We start from the raw sequence: 19,734 nt of genomic DNA on the forward strand, positions 1-19,734 counted from the left end.
ACGAGGAACTGGTCGTAGTGGTGACGCTCGAGAAGTGAGATGAAGTTGGCGGCGGGCGGATGATGAGTTCGTCGGGTGCCGCGGGTGGGGTTGCCTCGGGCGCAGCGACTTGTCTAATTGGCCTGCCCCGTAAGTTCGATCACCCACTCTCAACTCAGAACTGTGCAACACTCGAGAGTCAACAGGGCTTCGTTGACCTCGAACTTGTCGTTGCACAGCAGAACCCAGCTACCATCATCAAGATGCTGAGCTAGTTAGCGCACTCACTTGCTGCGTGGCTAGCGGAGTCTACCGTCTCGATGCCAACCTTTGACGGTGTGCATCTTTGCCACTGTATGTCTCTCCGTGATCCGAGCCGTGATAGACTGTCGGCCTGGGTTCAGCGGCCCTCCCGCTTCCGACGTGGCACGACCTCGCGATGGAGAGGGAGCTGAAAGCCACCAGACGCGGGGCCGGGCACGGCTCGGGCCGTCGGCATTGAGGCGCGATGAGAAGGCCTTGGTCACGACTCACCGCATACACGTTCGTGCCGCTGTCCGTGTTCCGAACCTCCTGTGAGTCGTAACACCGCACCGCCTGTGCGGGTGTTACTGTGACCGGGCGAACTGACGGGGTCAGGATCGAATATTCCCTTCGATGGCGTAGCATGGAAATGAGCAGATTATCAGCCACTGAGATGATGAGATCCAAGGCGGCCCGTACATAAGTTACATGTACTTGTGGAGAGTCTAGACACAGTTCGCTGAGTGCACGGCATATTCAAGTCGCTCGTTTTGGGCTGCTCAACGGGGCCATGGCAAAGGATCGGAGTGGCTTGATCGGCCGAATATGCGCGCAAGAGAGCAATCGCAGGGCAGAGTCCTTGACATTACGGGAGTATCCTCTCCTCTCACGGCATATCACTTTAGCTGCCGGCGCTTTGTGCACATCCAATGTTTCGCTCTGAGTCGCTTCGAAGCTGCTGTCGATTTCAAGGCTTCGACGAGGCCCGGTCCTCCACTGGACATAATTGTCTGCGGGAACGGCAGAAGCATTAAAGACGCCAACGAACCTTCGGCGCTGTCGCCTTCCAACTTTAACTCGCGAGAAATCCATAGCCTCTTCTTGCGAAAACAGCACGAACCTGCCCTACACATACCATATCAGCTCGGGCGTAGATTAAAAAAACTTCAGAATGCACCTGTCCTTGATCGCGGCAATCTTGCTCCCCACCGTGTGCCTTGCAGACCAACTCATTGCTAGTCCCACGCTCTCGGCCAAGCCTTGATCTGACCCCAAGTTTGCTGACAACCTGTGACAGGGTGAACTCGACATTGACTGGGAATGCAAGGTCCCGGCCGTTCGCCCTCTTTTCATCGATATATGCATCTTCACCTGGGGAACGCAGTAAGACGCCCACCTAGTGGGAGGTTGGAACTCTCCCGCTCCAGCTAATCGATCAACAATAGCTCTGCTAAAATAAACGAGCACTCCAAGTGCAAAGCGTACAGGTACGTCGAATAGGGACCTCTTGAGCGAGCCTGAGTGCAGCTCGGAGCTGGGCCGGGGCCACCCACTGACAGACATTTACTAGTGATACGAAGTGTGAACATGAAGTCAGGACGGTGGACGCCACGGTCGGTTGTCATCAATTGAAGCACTGGGGAGAGCCGCTTTCGGTCCGCTGCTTGGCTCTGGACGATCAGTCCTAGACTTGAGTACTTTCATTTGGCACAGTTGCTCCACGGCGGTACTGTGGCTCCGAGGTTGCAAGAGTAGCAAAGTCGAAATTCATGCTCTTATGCCCTCCACAACATACCGTGTAGACTTTTGTCAATGAGCCACTGGCGCTGCGTACATCAACTCGCACGGCTCGGGATGTTCATCGGATCACGGCACCTAACCGCGGCCTTATTACAAGACCCTCGCGTGATCTTACCGAGTTTCCCGCGAGACATAGTTCCCCAGCTGACATTTGTTCTCGCGTTTTGCTTCTTTTGTCTCATAGGCTGTTCCACGACGTATAGATCAGTCTTTCCGTCGAACGTGACAGCCATCGCAGCACCGTCTTCAACTACGCTCAACGTGGATCAGTCCAGCCGCCCCGTAAAACTTCGGGCGTACTACAGGGTCCAGCCAGCAAGCCGTCAGCCTGGCAGGATACTGTACGCGGGACCGTGGACGGACATCCGGCACATAAAGCAGCAATGCCGCCAACCTTCCTGTCAGGTGCCGCCGCCCTACAATGATTTTGTTCTCCAGCACTGCCAAGGGTGTACAGCTCGTCAACGTCACATCATCACCTCAGCTAAAGCCAACGCCATCACGAACATGCTTCTCCCGGCGTTTACTGCAGCACTCCTTGGTGCGTCGAGCGTCGCAGGCTGGGGAACCATTGTTGTACGTCGCCGATGGCCTGCACACTGTCAGGGTGCCCGCTGCTCTGACCACTGTTGCGCAGGCCCAAACCTATACTGGCAAGCAATGCACTGGTCGCATCCATGAGCTTTACCACGACGAGAAGTGCGCCCCTTACGATCCGGATGCCGCGTATGTGATTCGCTTTTGGGTGTGCCGCTCCCCATAGGTCCGATCCCACGCTGACACACTGGTGACGGACAGTTCGATCCTCATGTACGGAAACGCCAAATGCTACGTTTACGGGTACGTCGTCCTGAATAGCCTTGGCAACACACCAGACCTCTGACAGAGACTGCGTAAACAGTGCCGGAGGCTGCGAAGGGGATTACAAGGAAGTAGACTCGTCCAAGGGTTGCCACTCGATGAAAGAATACTGGGGGACGAACTCAATGTACTGCGTGCTCACGGAGCAGAAGTAAATGCCAATACTCTCTTGTCCGACACTAGATGTGGGACAGCAATGAATTGCGAGATGGGCCGAGCCCCGAGCCACACGCAGTGTCCCCCAACACAGCCGTGACATCAATGACACAGCCTCACCATGGAGACAGTATTGAAAGAGAACCCAGTGCGGCGAAGTCGCCACGAAACGGCTCGGGTCGTCTGCATTGCACAACGACGAGCCGACGGTCGTGCCGCTCTTCGTGTCCCGAACCTCCCGTTGCACCACATCGCTCGTGCGAGTACGGTAAATTGATGAACCGACCGGGTCAGAGGCGTAGCCTCTCTTCGTCTGCGTAGTCTGGAATGACCAGATTGTCGACCGCTTATGTCTGGGGCGGCCCGTACGTGCCTGCGGAGGCACCTATTACCGAGTGTATAGCATATGTAAGTCGCCTGTTTGATCCGGGTGAAGCCATCGCCAAGGATCAGATCGGCTATTCTGGCCGATGCGGCGTGCATCAGAACAGCTGCACAAGCCTGCAATTCACACGTCCTCTCCGCGCGGGACAGGTCGATCCAGCCACCTCTACTTCGTACAACGGTTATCAACCCGATGTCTCAGCCGCCGATCAGTCCGACAGTTGGCAGTACCGCTTCTACAGGGGCTCCAACCTTGACTGCGCGGGAGCTGTCTGAGGGAATACGCGAAGCATAAAGGCAGCGACATGGACGCGATGCCCTTCCGCGCCAGCCTCTCATTCCCAAGCCAAGACTTCACGGTCTTTCTGCTGAGAGCAAAGCCCGGCCCTAGACGTCATATCGGCAGCCCAAGCCTCGACCAGACCTCATAATGCGCCTGTCCGTAATCACCGCGATTCTGCTTTCCGCCTCGTGCCACGCGGACGAAGAAGCCATTGTGAGTCGCCCGTTTTATGCTTTGATTTTCAAGCCCAAGCGCACAGACTTCTCTGACAACTCGAGGCAGGGAAGCTTCCACCCCGACGGCGGTTGCTTCTTGTCTAGTGCCTTCTACATTTGGGCCAACAGATGCGGCAACACAGGTCTTGCCAGGTATAGCGATGACATGCACCTAGAGGAAACCGGGGTCATCAACATGTAGCTAACCAGAAAATAGTCAATCGGCCTATCTACGCCACGACACCAAGTGTCGCTTATACAAGTAAGTCACTGCCGGCCTCTACCATGACATCAGGCTATGTAAACCGCAGCTACTGACAGGCATGACATAGCGATTGGGAATGTCGCAATTTCGCGAAGCAAATAGATGCGCCGAAGGGATGCCATAGACTAGAGCACTGGGGAAAGCCGCGCTCGGTCTTTTGCGAGGCTCCTAACCAAGAGTAGAGTTGGGGGCGTCATGCGGGTACAGTCCCAGTCGGTGACCGTCCATGACCCAGGAGCTACGTAACGCCATCCTGAGCAACAAGTTCAATATACACTCAATGCATATTGTTTGAACAACCCGCCAAGTCCTCGAGTGAAGTAGCGGGTCCAGCTGGCCCGACAATAATGTTATCCCGCGCAGGGGGGGTTGTCTGGCGCTCTGGGGTTGCGACGCCGGCCTCGGACAAGTATACGGGCCTGGGCATGTAGGACAACCATATCGTCAGCTCTTCTACTAGGTTTTCAGGCCGTACAAGAAGACCTCCCCGAGCCAAGGGCAGACGCCTTTGCTACATCATGTCATCGATATAGCTTGGCGGCTGCTCACAACTCGGAATGACCGTCTCGACGTTCATCCTGGCATCCATATACCCATGGCAGGGGTCCAAATTCTGAAGTGGTGCGAAGTGAACTGGGCACTTCTCCTCCGCTCGGCTCAGTAGTTGAGGTTGGTACTACTTCGTCTTGGGTTGCATTCGGAAGGAGAGTGGGCTGATGAATTGGCTGAAATCAGTCGTGCTCAACCGGCCATGCCCTCATCCACGGTGGCAGTATGTACGGCTGTATTACGACTTCAGCATCGGGAGAGCATTGAGAGGCACATGTGCGGACCTAGGTGGGCATGTCACCACAGTTCAGCCGGCTCAAGCCGTTGCCCGTATGCATGCCATGACTAGCAGACCAAGGTCACTGCATACGAGTCCCCCGCTTCATCATAACAGTCAACGGAAGCTCACTGCGACACCGCATCCTTCATGCACAATCTGTTCGTGGGCTACTGTGTCCACAAGCCGGAAGCGAAGGACGGGTTCAAGTTTGAGGGGCAGCTGCCCTCCGAATGCGCCTGGTCGGGTGGACAACCACGCGGCATCTCGGCATCCCGGCATCCCAACTTCGGCCGTTAATACGAGATCGCGATAATCCACGATAACGCAGAATACGCGACGTGGCCGGGTCGTGCTCTCTGGTTCCCGTGAAGCCACCGCAACGGCTCCCGGAGACGAGTTCTGCAATATCGCATGCCGTGGCACGCGCGGCAACAGTTGCGCAAACTCCGCCGTTGGCATGAAGCCCGCCGTTGACAAGACTCTCCACTCAAGAGAAGGAATACAAGCCATGCTTACAACGTTTCACCCAACGTTGCGGCTGCCGAGCGCTCCGGAAAGCAGAACCCCCTCCTCAACGGTCTGACTTGATCGGGTCTGTAATGAAGAGCCCAAAGGCATAAAAGGCGGGAGGAAAACCCTCGATCTGGTCAATCGCTACCTCACAAGCACCTCATAACCATATTGAGCTACAACACAATATCTCAGACTAGACCTTGCTTTCATCAGCTCCGACAGGCTCTGCCCAGATAGCAAATATGCGCTCGAACTTGATCACCGCAATCTCCCTTGCCGCCTTGTGCCACGCAACGCAACCCATTGTGAGTCGCCTGGTCAGACTCTGTTCAGGCTGGAGCAGGCTTCACTGACAGCTTGGAACAGGGCAACCTGCATTCCGATCCGTCTTGCAAGGTCGAGGGCGGGAAAATCGTCTTTCCCGAAATATGCGCCCTTACGGGTTACATCAGGTATGACGATTGCGCCCACGTCGAGGACCGGCCGCCATCTACACGTGCTGACCAGGAAACAGTGGCACTTTCGAGGTTTACACTAACACCACGTGCTTCGCATATAGGTACGTTGCTCAGGAGTCCCTGGCTAGCCTCCTCCGCAGGATTGGGCTATGCACATCGCAGCCACTGACAGATTCGCACAGCAAGGAGGGATGCACGGGCACTGATAAGGAAGTAGCGGCGAACGAGGGATGTATTCCACTAAAGAGTTGGGGGTCGCCGAAATCGATCATGTGCATGGTTCCGACGAAGTAGAGCCATCGGGCTAGCATCCGGCCCCGCTGGCCAAGCGACTGCCTTGAGAAGTCGAGACCCAACATCAGAGCAGCAGTGGACGGCATGGAGGATGCGGTGGTGTTGGTTGAAGTCAGATGTCGTTAGGTTTCGTTCCGCCCGCGCTGCGCCGAAACAGTGCCCGGACACAGACGGTCCTTTATTCGTGAACTAGTTGGATAGGAATCGATCATTACACAGCCAATATCCTGGCCTTGGCTCTCACCTGCCGCCTTCGTGAATGTAGTCGGTAAACTGACTTACACGGACGTCCCCGTGAATGTGGGCCCGTCGGACTCTCGGCTCCTACTGTATGTACATAATAGGTTGGCAGCGGACGGCACATCCAGCTGAGGTCCGCGTACCTCCAGGGCTAGTCCCGTCGTCATCGCCCGCCTTGCTGCCCGTTGATGCGTACCTAGTGGTTTTAGCGGGAACCAACCCGCTGCTGCGGCGCCCGTCTCCACTTGAGTCAGCGCTCACGGTCGCTGTACCGACCGTGAATTCCAGTTCCGCTTGCACCTCCGTCTGTTCCCTCCCTCAATCAACCCCGATTCATCATTGTGTTGCGGCTCGTCACGGCGATGCAGACATCGCCCCCGACGCCACTCGCCATGCCCATTGATTCTTGATCCTTACACCTCAGGCGGCTGGTGATCAACCCCCAGCGCTGCCGCCATGGGGGTCAACGGCCTCTGGACCGTTGTCCAGCCGTGCGCTCGCCCGACCAACCTCGCGACGCTCAACCGGAAGCGCCTCGCCGTCGATGCGTCCATATGGATATATCAGTTCCTCAAGGCCGTGCGTGACAAGGAGGGCAATGCGCTGCGCAACTCGCACGTTGTCGGCTTCTTCCGCCGCATCTGCAAGCTGCTCTGGTTCGGCATCCTGCCCGTCTTCGTCTTCGATGGCGGCGCGCCCGCCCTCAAGCGCGCCACCATCCAGAAGCGCCAGCGCAGGCGGGAGGGCCGTCGCGACGATGCCGTCAGGACTGCCGGCAAGCTGCTGGCCGTGCAGATGCAGCGCATCGCCGTTGACGAGGAGGAGAGGCGCAGGAAGGAGCACCAGGACACGGAAGTAGCCGCGCGCGAGGCACGCCTCCAGGAAGAAGACGCTGCTGCTGCGAGCACGGCAGAAGTCGGATACATGGCTGAGATAGGCATGTCGCAACAGGAAAAGGCCCAGACGAGGAGGTTCCACAAGCAAGACGCCTACCATCTCCCTGAGCTGGACGGCGGAATAGCCTCCATGGGCAAGCCCGACGACCCGCGCATTATGAGTGTCGAGGAGCTCGAGGAGTATGCGCGGCAGTTTCACAACGGAGAGGACATCAATCTCTACGACTTCAGCAAGATTGATTTCGACGGCGACTTCTTCAAGAGCCTCCCCGCCCCTGATCGATACAACATCCTCAACGCCGCCAGACTACGAAGCCGACTCAGAATGGGCCTTAGCAAGGACCAGCTAGACGACATGTTCCCAGACAGGATGGCTTTTTCGAGGTTCCAAATCGAAAGAGTCAAGGAGAGGAACCATCTCACCCAGCGGCTCATGGCTGAAGTTGGCATGACAGGTACAGACTTGACGCTGGGGATCAACGCCCGCGTCGCCGGTGAAAGGGACCGCGAGTACATCCTGGTCAAGAACGAGGGCGCGGAGGGTGGTTGGGCCTTGGGCGTCGTCAGCAAAGACAAGGACATTGGAGAGGCGCACAAGCCCATTGATGTGGACGCCATCCAGGTGCAATACCAGACCAAGGACATGGAAGAGGAGGAAGACGAGGACGACTTTGAGGACGTCCCCATCGAGGGCCTTAACCGACTTCCGAAAGCGACACCCGTTAATCTGGGTGTTACTCATGCTGCACGGGAAATGGCGGCGCAACGGCAGCGATTCCACGACAGTCAGTCACATGCCGCTACAACGGAGCGAGACGACGATGAGTCCCTCTTCGTCGGTGGCAACACGGGAGAAGCGGTCTCTGTCCTTCAGGACGAGCCAGAGCAAAATATGCACCCGGAAGAGGCGGACGACCTGAGTCGCGCGATTGCCATGTCCCTCAAGAACCAACACGACTTCGACGAGGACTCGGCTGCCGACGAGGAGTTTGAAGACGTGCCCGAGGCTGCGCCAGAGTGGACACAAAAGGCTGTGAAAGAGACGCGGCCCATAATGTCTACCAGCGGCTCCATGATTGCGCATATTGTCAACAACCGAGCCAGCGCAGCCGTGCCCAAGCGAAAAGAAGAGGCACAAACTCATGACAGCGATAGCGAGGAGGACATGCAGACCGTCTTGGCTCGCTCGCGGAAGGCAAAGGCTGCACAGCCCAAGCCTGTCGTGGAGAACAAGAAGAACCCGTTTGATGGGCCGTTGCCGTTTCCGAAACTTGATTGGCGCAAGTCGCTCTTCGCTAAAGGGCCTGCCGAGGAGAGTAAGACGGGCGCGGGGCAGACTGATGTTGGTGGTGAAGTGGCCGATGACATGGCCGGCGGGTTCGAGGTCGAGCAGCCGCAAGAGCAAGACGGGCCTCTGCCCCTGCCCCCTTGGATGATCGACAATACAGATATCCGAGAGTCGCTGAAGAAGCAGCAGGATGCTGAGCGAGAGATTAACGAGGAGGACAGACAAGAGGCGGAGGAGGAACAGCGGAAGAGGCGACGAGAGATGCAAGACCAGATGATCGAGATCGACTCATCATCCGATGACGGGAGCGACATTGAAATTGTCGAAATCCCACCTTCGCCAGAGCCACAGGGCGGCCAGGAATCGCTGACTGTTGACGCCATTGAAGAGACAAGCATGGTCGAGGGTGCCCAATCTGCAGCATCCCCAGGGCGGGAAGCAAGCCCGGTGCTATCACCAGAGCCTACATTCGAGGAGGTGGAGATACCCCAGGGGCGGCAAGATGGAGACGAAATACCCACGGAAACGGCCCAAGCGTCAGCAACTCCGGAGCCCGAGTTTGAGGACGTGCCAGAGCCAGAGCCGACAGCACCAGTCCCGACAACAGCACGCGAAGAGTCGCCACTATTTCCGGAACTTGCACAAGTCGACTCGCAGTCCGAGCTGCAGAATCAAGGCGGTGGTGCCACCTTGGCGGATGACCCCTTTGCGGATGTCGAGTACGACGAGTTCAGCGATGCCGAGGATGAGGAGCTCATGATGCAAATGGCCGCTGAGGCCGAGGAACACGCCCGGTTTGCCAGTGAGCTTAACCAGAAATCGACGACGCAGAACAGGGAAGATTACGAGAAAGAGCTCCGAGCTTTGCGGAGTCAACAGAAGAAGGATCGCCGCGACGCGGACGAGGTTACGCAGGTTATGATCTCGGAGTGTCAAGCCCTGCTCCGTCTGTTTGGCATTCCGTACATCACCGCGCCGATGGAGGCGGAAGCCCAATGCGCTGAGCTGGTGCGTCTAGGGATCGTCGATGGCATCGTCACGGACGACTCGGATACGTTCCTGTTCGGCGGCACGCGCGTTTATAAGAACATGTTCAACAGCAACAAGTTCGTCGAGTGCTACCTCGGTGTGGATCTCGAAACCGAAATGTCGCTCTCGCGGGAGCAGCTCATCTCTCTGGCGCAGTTGCTCGGCTCAGACTATACAGAGGGTCTGCCGGGCGTCGGTCCCGTCACAGCCATCGAGATTCTGTCCGAGTTCCCTGGGAAGCGGGGACTGGATGACTTCCGCGAATGGTGGAACGCGGTTCAGTCCCAGAACCGGCCCAAAGAGGCCGACGCCTCGTCGCCCTTCCGCAAGAAGTTTCGCAAGTCCCAGGCGACGAAGCTCTTCTTGCCCCCGGGCTTTCCCAACCCGGCCGTGTACGACGCATACCTGGAGCCAGAGGTCGACCACAGCGCGGAAGCGTTCCAGTGGGGCGTGCCAGATCTCGAGGGGCTGCGGCGTTTCCTCATGGCAACGATCGGATGGAGCAAAGAGCGGACGGACGAGGTGCTGGTTCCCGTGATCCGGGACATGAACCGGCGGGGCGTGGAGGGCACGCAGAGCAACATTACGAGGTTCTTTGGGGGCGGGGTTGGTGTCGGAGCCAAGGAGGCGTTTGCGCCAAGGCAAAAGGCGCAGGGAAGTAAGAGGATGCTGGCTGCCGTGGACAAGTTGCGTGCCAACGTCGGAGGCGCCGAGGGGAGCCCAGAGAGCGGCGAGAAGTCCTCCAACAAGCGGAGGCGGACGGCCAAGAGGGGCGTGGTTGTCGATGGTGAAGACGAGTAGACATAGTTGTAGATATCTTGGATCTATACACTCCGTCCAATCGCGCAATATTGTGGTCTTCCCGAAAACTGCTGCATGTGGACAGGCCTGGCTTTGATCTGAGCGCGCAAAGGTGCATGCATGCCGGCAAGTGTCGCCGAGGGTACTTGCGTCGTTTCGCAAAGGAAACGGCGCTTCATCTGGAACATTCTCTCGCCATGCGCCCGCTAGCCTCAATCCTGTCAAGACTCTTTTTCGAACTAAACCGCCAGCAACTCAGGTTGATACTCGATACCAAACATTCGAATCAATTGTAGACGATATCTCCCGGGTAAGAGGCTCTCTCTTCCCACGTCGTACTTCCACTACACGTACCCCAGGGCGCCTCGGGTAAACGCCGGCCCTGCCGCCACACCACCCCGGCCCGCATACAAGCCCAACGTCCCTGAAACTCCGAGTCGCGCGACCAACTCTAACCCCACGATCTCGCACCATTTGCCCGCCACGTCGCCGACCGCGACCGTCCGTTTCGGAGCCGCTCCTTGCCCTCGCCTCGCATCGCATCCGTACACGCCCCCAGAATGCCCGCCATGATGGACCAGCGCGAGCTCGAGTCGCGCGTCAAGGCGCTCAACAAGTCGGTCGCCGCCAACGAGCCGCCCGAGAGCGCCATCAAGCTGCTCGACTCGCTCAAGAACGATGCCGCCCCCACGGAGGAGATGCTTCGGGTGAGTGGTGGCCCTACTCTGCGAGAGTTTGCGTCGCGTGTGGCTCGCGTGCTGGCGTTGTGTGCGCTCTGTGCTGCCGCAGACGTGATTGCGAAGCTGCGATTGCGCCCAGCTCTTCGATCCACGCGTGCGAGGCGCTCTGAACGACCGAACTGTTGCTGACCAATGTATTTTTTCTCTTCCTAGGCCACCCGCGCCGGCATCATAGTCGGAAAGTTGCGCTCGAATGCGAACAAGGAGATTGCACGCGCCGCCTCGGAGCTCGTCATCAAGTGGAAAAAGCTCGTGGAGCAGGAAAAGAATTCCAAGCTTCATAAGAGCAAGGGCTCGCCTGCCCCCGCGCCGGCGTCGTCGCCCGCCCCCCCACCACCCACGAGCCTCAAGAAGACCTTCACCGGCGACCCGGAGAAGCGCAAGTACGACACTGACGGCGTTGACATCAAGCGTACCGATTCCAACGTCCGCAACCAGTGCATCGGCCTCATGTACAACGGCCTCGCCTACCGGTCCACGGAGTCTGGCTCCGATGTCATCGCCAAGGCCATCGCCGTCGAGCATGCAATCTTTGTTGCCTTTAAGGGTGAGACGGCCGACTACAAGAAGAAGATCCGCTCCCTCTTCTCCAACCTCAAGACCAAGTCGAACAAAGAGCTCGGCCCGCGCGTCATGTCGGGCGACATCTCTCCCGACAAGTTCGCCGTCATGACGGACGAGGAGCTCAAGAGCGAGGACCAGCGCAAGAAGGACATTGAGCTGGAAAAGGAGAACATGAAGAAGGCGCAGGTGCCCATGGCGGAGAAGAGCATCAGCGACAGCCTCGAATGCAGTCGCTGTAAGAAGAAGAAGGTCAGCTACACGCAGGCTCAGACGAGAAGCGCTGACGAGCCGATGACGACGTTCTGCGAATGCATGAATTGCGGTCATCGTTGGAAGGTAAGCGCCCCCACCATGCTGACGCTCGTGTCGAGACACGATGGGCTAACGAGGCGGGCAGTTCTCATGAGGTTCGAGCGTCGACGGGCTACAAGGAGTTTTTTTCCGCTACAATAAAGGGAGCAGGTCATTTCGCATAGGCGTGCGTGGTATCAAGTCCGGGGCGACCGGGCGCAGGACTGGGAGTTTGGGAACGATATATATCACTGTGGCTTGGCAACGTGCACGACGGCCAAGGGAACGGGGGCATGCGGTTGCTTTTCATCTTTGTTTCGTCCTTCGTCTCATACCTCTTGCTTTTTGCGCCGCTGACACTGAAGGGTCAGCCTGCATCGTTGGAGGTTGTCAGGCCCTGCTTCCTAGCTGGTGGGGTGCAGTTTGTTAGATTCGAGAGACACGGCCGCCAGTACATTAGACCGTTTGTTTTACTGTCAGAATACTACTTTTTTCTTCAGACGAAGCGATGCATAGTGGTATCTATCTATTGGGACGAGGGCTGGCTGATGCCCAGCTCCTGGAACAGGTTGGTGGCCTCCTCCTCCTCGAGCCCCATCTCCTTGATGCGCTTCCAGAACTTGCTCAGGTGGCGGGTGCCCGAGTCGCACAGGATGGTGACGACGCGGCTCCCCTCGGGCAGGGCCATGGCGGCCTGGACAGCGGCGACGCAGTTAACGGAACTGCTGCTGCCGACAAAGATGCCGTCGTTCTCGACGAGCCAGCGGGCCATGCGGCAGGCCTGCTCGTCGGAGACCTTGACGGCGTCGTCGATGAGGTCCCTGCCGGCCTCGAGGTTCTCGGTGACGCGGTTGATGCCGATGCCCTCGACGATGGAGTCGACCTGCTGGCGCCGGCGGGTGCCCTCGCGCTCCGTCGACGAGTACATGACGCCGTGCCTGATCTTGTTGTAGAGGCCGCTACCCTGCGGGTCGGCGAGCACGACGCGCAGCCCGTCGAGCTTGGCCTCGAGCTTGAGGTAGCGCGCGACGCCCGAGATGGTGCCGCCGGTGCCCGCACCGGCGACAAAGGCGTCGAGCCGCCCGCCGTCGGTCTGCGCCCAGATCTCCGGCCCCGTGGTGGAGAAGTGCGCGTGCCAGTTGGCCTCGGACTCGAACTGGTTGGCGAAGAAGCCCCTGCTGCCGTCGGCGGCGCGGCGCTCGTGCTCGGCGGCGCGGGTGCGGGCGAGGTTGACGAAGTGGCCGGGGCTCGTGATGGGGGCGACGGGGACGCGCTCGACGTCGGCGCCGAGGTGGTGCAGCAGGTCCGACTTCTCCAAGGCCTGGTCGTCGGGCATGCATATGTGGGCGCGGTAGCCGCGGGCGCGGGCGAGGGTGGCGAGCGAGATGCCCGTGCTGCCGACGGTGCCCTCGTAGATGGTGTCGCCGCGGCCCGGGCGCAGCAGCCCGCGGCGCTCGGCCTCCTCGATCATGGACAGGGCGACGCGGTCCTTGGGGCTGTTGCCGGCGCCGTTGAGGAACTCGGCCTTGGCGAGGATGGTGCGGCCCGTGGCGGCGGAGAGGGAGTGGATCTCGACGAGGGGCGTGTTGCCGATGCACGCTTCGATGCCGGACGCGACGACGCTGCCGTCACCCCTGCCCGAGGTTGAGAGTGCCGCCGCCGTCGGTGATGGGTCCTGTTCCGCCTCGCGGTCCTCGAGCTGCACGGGGGCACCACCGCCCCAGAAGAAGCTGCTCCGCCGGCGTCCCGGACCGGCGGCGGCGGCCCTCCTCCTCCTCCTGCTGCTGTCCTTGTTGCTCTGGTACCACTGCTCCAGGTCCGGGTAGAAGTCCTTGAAGCCGAGCGTGACGAGGATGCCGGCCGCGAAGGCGGCGGCGAGGGCGGCGGACCCATAGGCCTTGGGGTGGTCGCTCAGGGACATGGCGACGATGTCTTGTGGCGGTGGCGACGGCGACTTATATTACATCCATCCATAGATGCTTGGCAGCGGCCGTGGCATGATCCAGACCTCGGCTTCGAGGTGAAGAGACGAGAATGTTGTGTGAGTGAGGTGAGGATCTGATGTCATGAGGGCCCATGGCCCGTTTGGGAAATCGTGAAAAAGAAATGCCCGCCAGCTAAACTTACCCCTGCTTGCTGGCGGCTGTTTTGCGCTGCCATGCTTTCCCCCCCACACGCACGCACGCATGCGCCGGCACACACACAGACCAGGTTCGCCGGATCATTCCACCCCCCGAGCGCCGGCCAATAATCGAGCTCCAGCCAGCGACGACTGCTTCCTCCATCTTGAAGACGACGAAACCATCACCAGCCGCACCACCAATCGAACCGGCTGCCGTCCCCCGCCGACTCGCCCGCCATGGACTCCCCCGTCGTGGCCCAGCTCTTCCGGCAGCTGTTCCGCCACCGGCCGCGGGGGTGCCAGGGCCTGCGGCCGCCGCCGCCGCCGTCGTCGTCGACGCTCGTCGCCCATGCGTACTCGGCTCGACGCGCTGGCATCGGCGGCGCTGCTGCTCCGGCCGGCGCTCACCAGCACCATAGTCTGAGCAGACGGCCCCCCTCCTACCGCTCGTACGCGACGAGAGCCTCCCGCGACCGCGGCATGAAGTCCAACGAGAGCCGCTGGCAGCAGCGCACCCACATCATGCCCGAGGACAGGAGAGAAGAGTTCGCGCAGTACCCGTACATGTCCATCCAGGACCTCAAGCGGCGGACCGAGCGCCCGCGCAAGGTCAAGATGCTGCTGCGCGACTTCATCGACGGTTCGTTTTTGTCGCCAATTCACCCCCTGCCTATAAAGGCGTGACTGATCCGAGTAGACTCGCTGTACAACCCCTCGTACGGCTACTTCTCCAAGCAGGCCGTCATCTTCAGCCCCGGCGAGCCCTTCGACTTCAACGCCATGCGCGACGAGATCGAGTTCCACTCGGAGCTGGGCCGCCGCTACACCGAGTTCGAGGACGCGCTCGACGACGCGCAGGGCGGCGCCGAGAACCCGACGCGCCAGCTGTGGCACACGCCCACGGAGCTGTTCCGCCCCTTCTACGGCGAGGCCATCGCCCGCTACCTCGTGTCCAACTACCGCCTCACCACCTACCCCTACGACGACCTGCTCATCTACGAGATGGGCGCCGGCCGCGGCACCCTCATGCTCAACATCCTCGACTACATCCGCGAGGTCGACCCCCAGGTCTACGCCCGCACCCGCTACAACATCATCGAGATCTCCCCTTCCCTCGCCGACCTGCAGAGCCGCCACCTGCTGTCCACGGCCGAGTCGCGCGGCCACCGCGAGCGCGTCGACATCATCAACAAGAGCATCTTCGAGTGGGACCGCTACGAGCCATCCCCCTGCTTCTTCCTCGCCATGGAGGTCTTTGACAACTTTGCCCACGACGGCATCCGCTACGACGTCGCCACCGAGGAGCCCCTCCAGGGCCACGTCCTCATCGACGGCGACGGCGACTTTTACGAGTTTTACGTCCACGAGCTCGACCCCGTCGCCGCCCGCTTCTTCCGCGTCCGCCACGCCGCCACGGGGGGCCAGTACCCCAAGCCCTACCCCTCCAACCCCGTCCTGCGCTACCTCTCCACCAAGATGCCCTTTGCCGCCAACCTCTCGGACCCCGAGTTCATACCCACCCGCCTCATGCAGTTCTTCGACGTCCTCGAGAAGTTCTTCCCCGCCCACCGCCTCCTGACGTCCGACTTTGACGCCCTGCCCCAGGCCGTCAGGGGGCTCAACGCCCCCGTCGTGCAGACGCGGTACCAGCGCCGCATGGTGCCCGTCACGACGCCCCTGGTAAGTTCCATTCGCTGTCCTCCCTCTTATGGACGATGGTCGATGCTGACGGCGCCACGCAGGTCCACCAGGGGTACTTTGACATCCTCTTCCCCACCGACTTCCGCATCACAGAGGCCATCTACCGCGCCATCACGGGCAAGCTCACGCGCGTCATGTCCCACGGCGACTTCATGCGCCGCTGGGCCTACGTCGAGGACACGGAGACGCGCAGCGGCGAGAACCCCCTGCTGACGCACTACCGCAACGCCAGCGTCCTCGTGACTGTATGAGTAACAGCAGTAACAACGGGCTCGTCCGTTGCTACTCTTGGGATGGAAATACGCTTGAGTGGTGGTGGTGGTGGTGGTGGACCATCGCATGCGGTGGGCTGTAAACCTACGTGTACATGTATATAGACGAACAAAAGGAACGGGACGACTGGCACATATACCCCCTTGTGGCTCAGGCACCACTCATCTAAAACCCCTTCGTCGGGTGTGAAAACGAGACTCCGAATCTATGACTGCAAATCAGGACTCAAAAGTGACCTCTATTTCTGTCATCCTAGGCAAATGGCACCCCCTTTTCGGGTCCCAATGCGTCGCAGTCCCCTTTCAGACTAAGTGACTATTTTCACACTCGCGCCGGAACCATGCCTATCCCAGCTACGCACCAAATAACTGAAATCCACCTGTTATCCGGGGGCAGAACGCGCGCGACATATCAACCTCCCCTCAGCTTAGATCATAATACATCCTACAGCTTCAGCTTCTCGTCCAGCCACTTGGTCGCCGTCTCGACGCCGTCGTCAATCTTCTCCGGCTGGGTGCCCTGGCCCTGCCGCGTGGGCTCCTTGCCGCCGGACCGGCCGCCCACGACTTCGGACACCGAGGCCGCCCACTTCTCGGCGGTGACGCCCTGGGACGCAAGGTGCTGCAGAGAGCCGTCAGTATTACTGCAATCAAGTCAAGTCGCCAAAGGGGAACATACCGAGCCGACAAACACGCCGTGCACCACGGCGCCGTCCTCCTTGCTGCCGCCAAAGAGGTAGACCGACTTCTCCTTGTCCTTGCCCTGGAAGTGCTTAATCACCTCCGTCAGGGCCTTGGCGTTGCCGCTGATGGGCAGCCTGCCGACGAACCACTTGGCATCCTCGTTCTTCTCAAAGTGCTTGAGCACCGTGTCGAGAGCAGTCTTGGCCTCGGCCTTTTGGCGCTTCTTCTGCTCGTTGACGACCGACGTCGTGATCTTCTGGAATCGCTGGTTGAACTCATCCTTGGTGAGGGTAGAGATGACCAGCTGGCTCAGCTCCTGCGAGACAGCCTTGACCTGCGCCTCCTTCTCGGGGCCGAACGGCAGGGCCTCGAGCGCATCCAGCGTCTTGGCAAACTCGGCCGCGTCTCGCTGCACCTGGTGCGCCGCCTCGCCAGTGTAGGCGATGATGCGGCGGATGCCCTTGGCGATGCCGCTCTCCTCGACGATGACGAGGTCCTTGATCAGGCCCGTCTGCTCGACGTGGGTGCCACCGCAGAACTCGACACTGTACTCGCGCCACTCCGGCTTCTTGGGCTCCTTGAGCATCGTGTCGATGTCCATGCCGATGGAAACGACTCGCACGGGGTTGGGGTACGTCTCGCCGAACACGGCACGGACACCCTCAATCTGGCGCGCAAGGTCCAGATCAACATCCTTGGCGAAGATCTTGTGGTTCTTCTGGATGTCGGCGTTCGACATATCCTCAATCTTCCTGAGCTCCTCGATCTTGACCTGGGCCTTGTGCGAGAAGTCGAATCGGAGCTTCTCGTTGTCGACCAACGAGCCCTTCTGGTTGATGTCGTCGCCAAGCACCTGTCGCAGGGAGTGGTTGAGAACATGTGTGCCGGAGTGGTTGTTGCGGATGGGCGACCGCCGGAGCTCGTCATACTCGCAGATGACCTTGTCGCCAGTCGAAAGCTCACCGTACTCAATGTAACCGCTGTGGAGGATGTAGCCACCGTACTCCTGGACGTCCATGACCTTGAACTCGGCAACGTCGTCGATGACGATTCGGCCGGTGTCGGCGACCTGACCACCGGATTCGGCATAGAAATTGGTGCTGTCCAACAGAAGGCCGATGGCGGTGTTGGGCTTCAGGTCCTTGGTGGAGTTGTGGAAGGTCTTGCCGTCAAAGATGAGCTGCACCTTGCCCGTGCTGTCGCCCTTGACAAACTTGCTGTCGTCGTTGGTCCGGCTGACCTTGCGCTGCTGCTCCAGCTCCGCAATCTGGTGCACGTCCAGCTTCGCAAACGTCTCCACCGACTCCTTGACCGCCTTGCTGGCCTCACGCGCCTTCTCCTTGGCGACGTTCACCTCCTCCTCGTCGATGTCCAGACCGCGCTCCTCCGCCATCAACTTGGTCAAATCGACCGGGAATCCAAAGGTATCATAGAGCCTCCACACAATGTCGCCGTCAAGCTTCTTGACGTTGTCCTTGGCCGCCTTGGCCGCATACTTTTCGAACTGAGCCTCGCCGCGGTCCAGCGTCCGCGCGAACGCCTCCTCCTCCTCGTCCAGAATCTCCTTGAGGTCCACCTGCTTCTTGACCAGCTCGGGGAACTGCTCGCCCATGTGGTCAACCAAGGCAGGCAGGATCTTGGAGAAGAAAGAGCCAATCTCAGCGTTGAGGTATTTGCGCGCGTAGCGCACGCCTCGTCTCAGGATTCGTCGAATAACGTAGCCGCGGCCGTCGTTGTTGGGTACAGCGCCGTCGGAAATCGCAAACGACAGGGTTCGGATGTGGTCGGCAACGACTCGGTAAGCGGTATCGATGCCGTCCGCATCGTCCTTGCCGTACTTGTCGGTGTACGGCCTGACGCCCGTAACCTCCTGGATCTGCTTGAACAGCGGGGTAAAGCAGTCGGTCGCGTAGTTGGACTCGGTGTCTTGCAGCGCAGAAACCAGGCGCTCGTAGCCCATGCCAGTGTCGATGTGCTTCGCGGGCAGTGGCTTCAGGCTCTTGTCTTTTTGACGGTCGAACTGCATGAAGACGATGTTCCAGATCTCGACGACCATGGGGTCGTCCTCGTTGACAAGGCTCGCCGCGTTGCGTCCACCGATCTTGTCGTAGTGCACTTCGCTGCAGGGACCGCAAGGGCCCTGGTCACCCATCTCCCAGAAGTTGTCCTTCATGTTTCCGGGGAGAATATGATCCTCGGGGACGCCAATGGCCTTCCACAGCTCCTTGGCCTCCAGGTCGGGCTCGAGGTTCAACGACGGGCTTCCCTCGAAATATGTAACGTACAGGCGTGTCGGGTCGAGTCCGTAGACCTTTGTGAGGAGCTCCCACGACATGGCGATGGCCTCCTTCTTGAAGTAGTCGCCAAAGGACCAGTTGCCCAGCATCTCGAAGAAGGTGTGGTGGTAGCTGTCCTTGCCGACATCGTCGAGGTCGTTGTGCTTGCCGCCGGCGCGAATGACTTTTTGGGAATCGGCCGCGCGCTTGAGGCTCGCCATGGGGTCCGACTTGCCAATGGTGCCGAGGAAGATGGGCTTGAACTGGTTCATGCCCGCGTTGGTGAAGAGGAGCGTGGGGTCATTGTGCGGGACCACGGAGCCCGAGGGCACTGTCGAGAAGGGTCAGCATGCGCAGCAGAAAATGCGAACAGTTGCCCCGCGGCATCAGGGACCGAGGCCGAACGCGACAGAGCGCGATGCGTCCGGCCTGGCGTTGAGTTTGGCGGCGCGAGGCCGTTGAAGCGCGGGTGGCGAGGGGTCCAAAAGCCAAAAGAACTTACCGATAGCGTGACCCCGCTGCTCAAAGTAGTCGAAGAAGGTCTTGCGCACCTTCTGCGCGGGCCACTGGACCTCGCTCATTTTTGCTGCAGTCGAGTAGAGGCGCCGCCGGCAGGAGATTGCAGGAAACCTGGTCGCGAGGAAGCGTGAGGGCGTCGTGGTGATGGTAGTGTTTGTGGTGGTGGTGGCGGTCGGAGGAAGGGTCCCAGGCGGTAGAACGGATAAGACTCGACGACGATGGCGGGGTTGTGGTTGAAGGAGGGAGAGAC

The 19,734-nt window shown here is 59.6% G+C and overlaps 6 protein-coding genes across 6 annotated transcripts; 4 read left to right on the plus strand and 2 right to left on the minus strand.

Annotated features, from left to right (window-relative positions):
* Positions 1–2,310: 2,310 nt before the first annotated feature.
* On the plus strand, positions 2,311–2,819 carry PLICBS_004506 (uncharacterized protein; the record flags this gene model as incomplete). Its single annotated transcript, XM_018326148.2, has 4 exons — positions 2,311–2,379; positions 2,441–2,529; positions 2,602–2,643; positions 2,705–2,819. The coding sequence occupies 4 exons, from the start codon at positions 2,311–2,313 to the stop codon at positions 2,817–2,819; spliced, it is 315 nt and encodes a 104-aa protein (XP_018175900.1).
* A 3,938-nt stretch (positions 2,820–6,757) lies between these two features.
* Positions 6,758–10,315, plus strand: PLICBS_004507 (DNA repair protein rad2; the record flags this gene model as incomplete). Its single annotated transcript, XM_018326147.2, has 1 exon — positions 6,758–10,315. One exon carries the CDS (start codon positions 6,758–6,760, stop codon positions 10,313–10,315), a length of 3,558 nt encoding a protein of 1,185 aa, XP_018175899.2.
* Positions 10,316–10,875: 560 nt separating this feature from the next.
* Positions 10,876–12,025, plus strand: PLICBS_004508 (RNA polymerase II elongation factor; the record flags this gene model as incomplete). The annotated part of the gene is made up of 3 exons (XM_018326146.2): positions 10,876–11,022; positions 11,209–11,955; positions 12,017–12,025. 3 exons carry the CDS (start codon positions 10,876–10,878, stop codon positions 12,023–12,025), a joined length of 903 nt encoding a protein of 300 aa, XP_018175898.1.
* Positions 12,026–12,436: 411 nt separating this feature from the next.
* PLICBS_004509 (cysteine synthase 2) lies at positions 12,437–13,831 on the minus strand (the record flags this gene model as incomplete). Its single annotated transcript, XM_018326145.2, has 1 exon — positions 12,437–13,831. The coding sequence occupies one exon, from the start codon at positions 13,829–13,831 to the stop codon at positions 12,437–12,439; it is 1,395 nt and encodes a 464-aa protein (XP_018175897.2).
* A 438-nt stretch (positions 13,832–14,269) lies between these two features.
* Positions 14,270–15,984, plus strand: PLICBS_004510 (uncharacterized protein; the record flags this gene model as incomplete). The annotated part of the gene is made up of 3 exons (XM_018326144.2): positions 14,270–14,672; positions 14,730–15,712; positions 15,775–15,984. The coding sequence occupies 3 exons, from the start codon at positions 14,270–14,272 to the stop codon at positions 15,982–15,984; spliced, it is 1,596 nt and encodes a 531-aa protein (XP_018175896.2).
* A 466-nt stretch (positions 15,985–16,450) lies between these two features.
* Positions 16,451–19,546, minus strand: PLICBS_004511 (alanine--tRNA ligase; the record flags this gene model as incomplete). Its single annotated transcript, XM_018326143.2, has 3 exons — positions 16,451–16,627; positions 16,685–19,296; positions 19,468–19,546. The coding sequence occupies 3 exons, from the start codon at positions 19,544–19,546 to the stop codon at positions 16,451–16,453; spliced, it is 2,868 nt and encodes a 955-aa protein (XP_018175895.2).
* Positions 19,547–19,734: the final 188 nt, after the last annotated feature.

This window comes from Purpureocillium lilacinum (assembly GCF_023168085.1).
Source record: "Purpureocillium lilacinum CBS 284.36 DNA, scaffold_3, whole genome shotgun sequence".
NCBI classification, from domain to species: Eukaryota; Fungi; Ascomycota; class Sordariomycetes; order Hypocreales; family Ophiocordycipitaceae; genus Purpureocillium; species Purpureocillium lilacinum.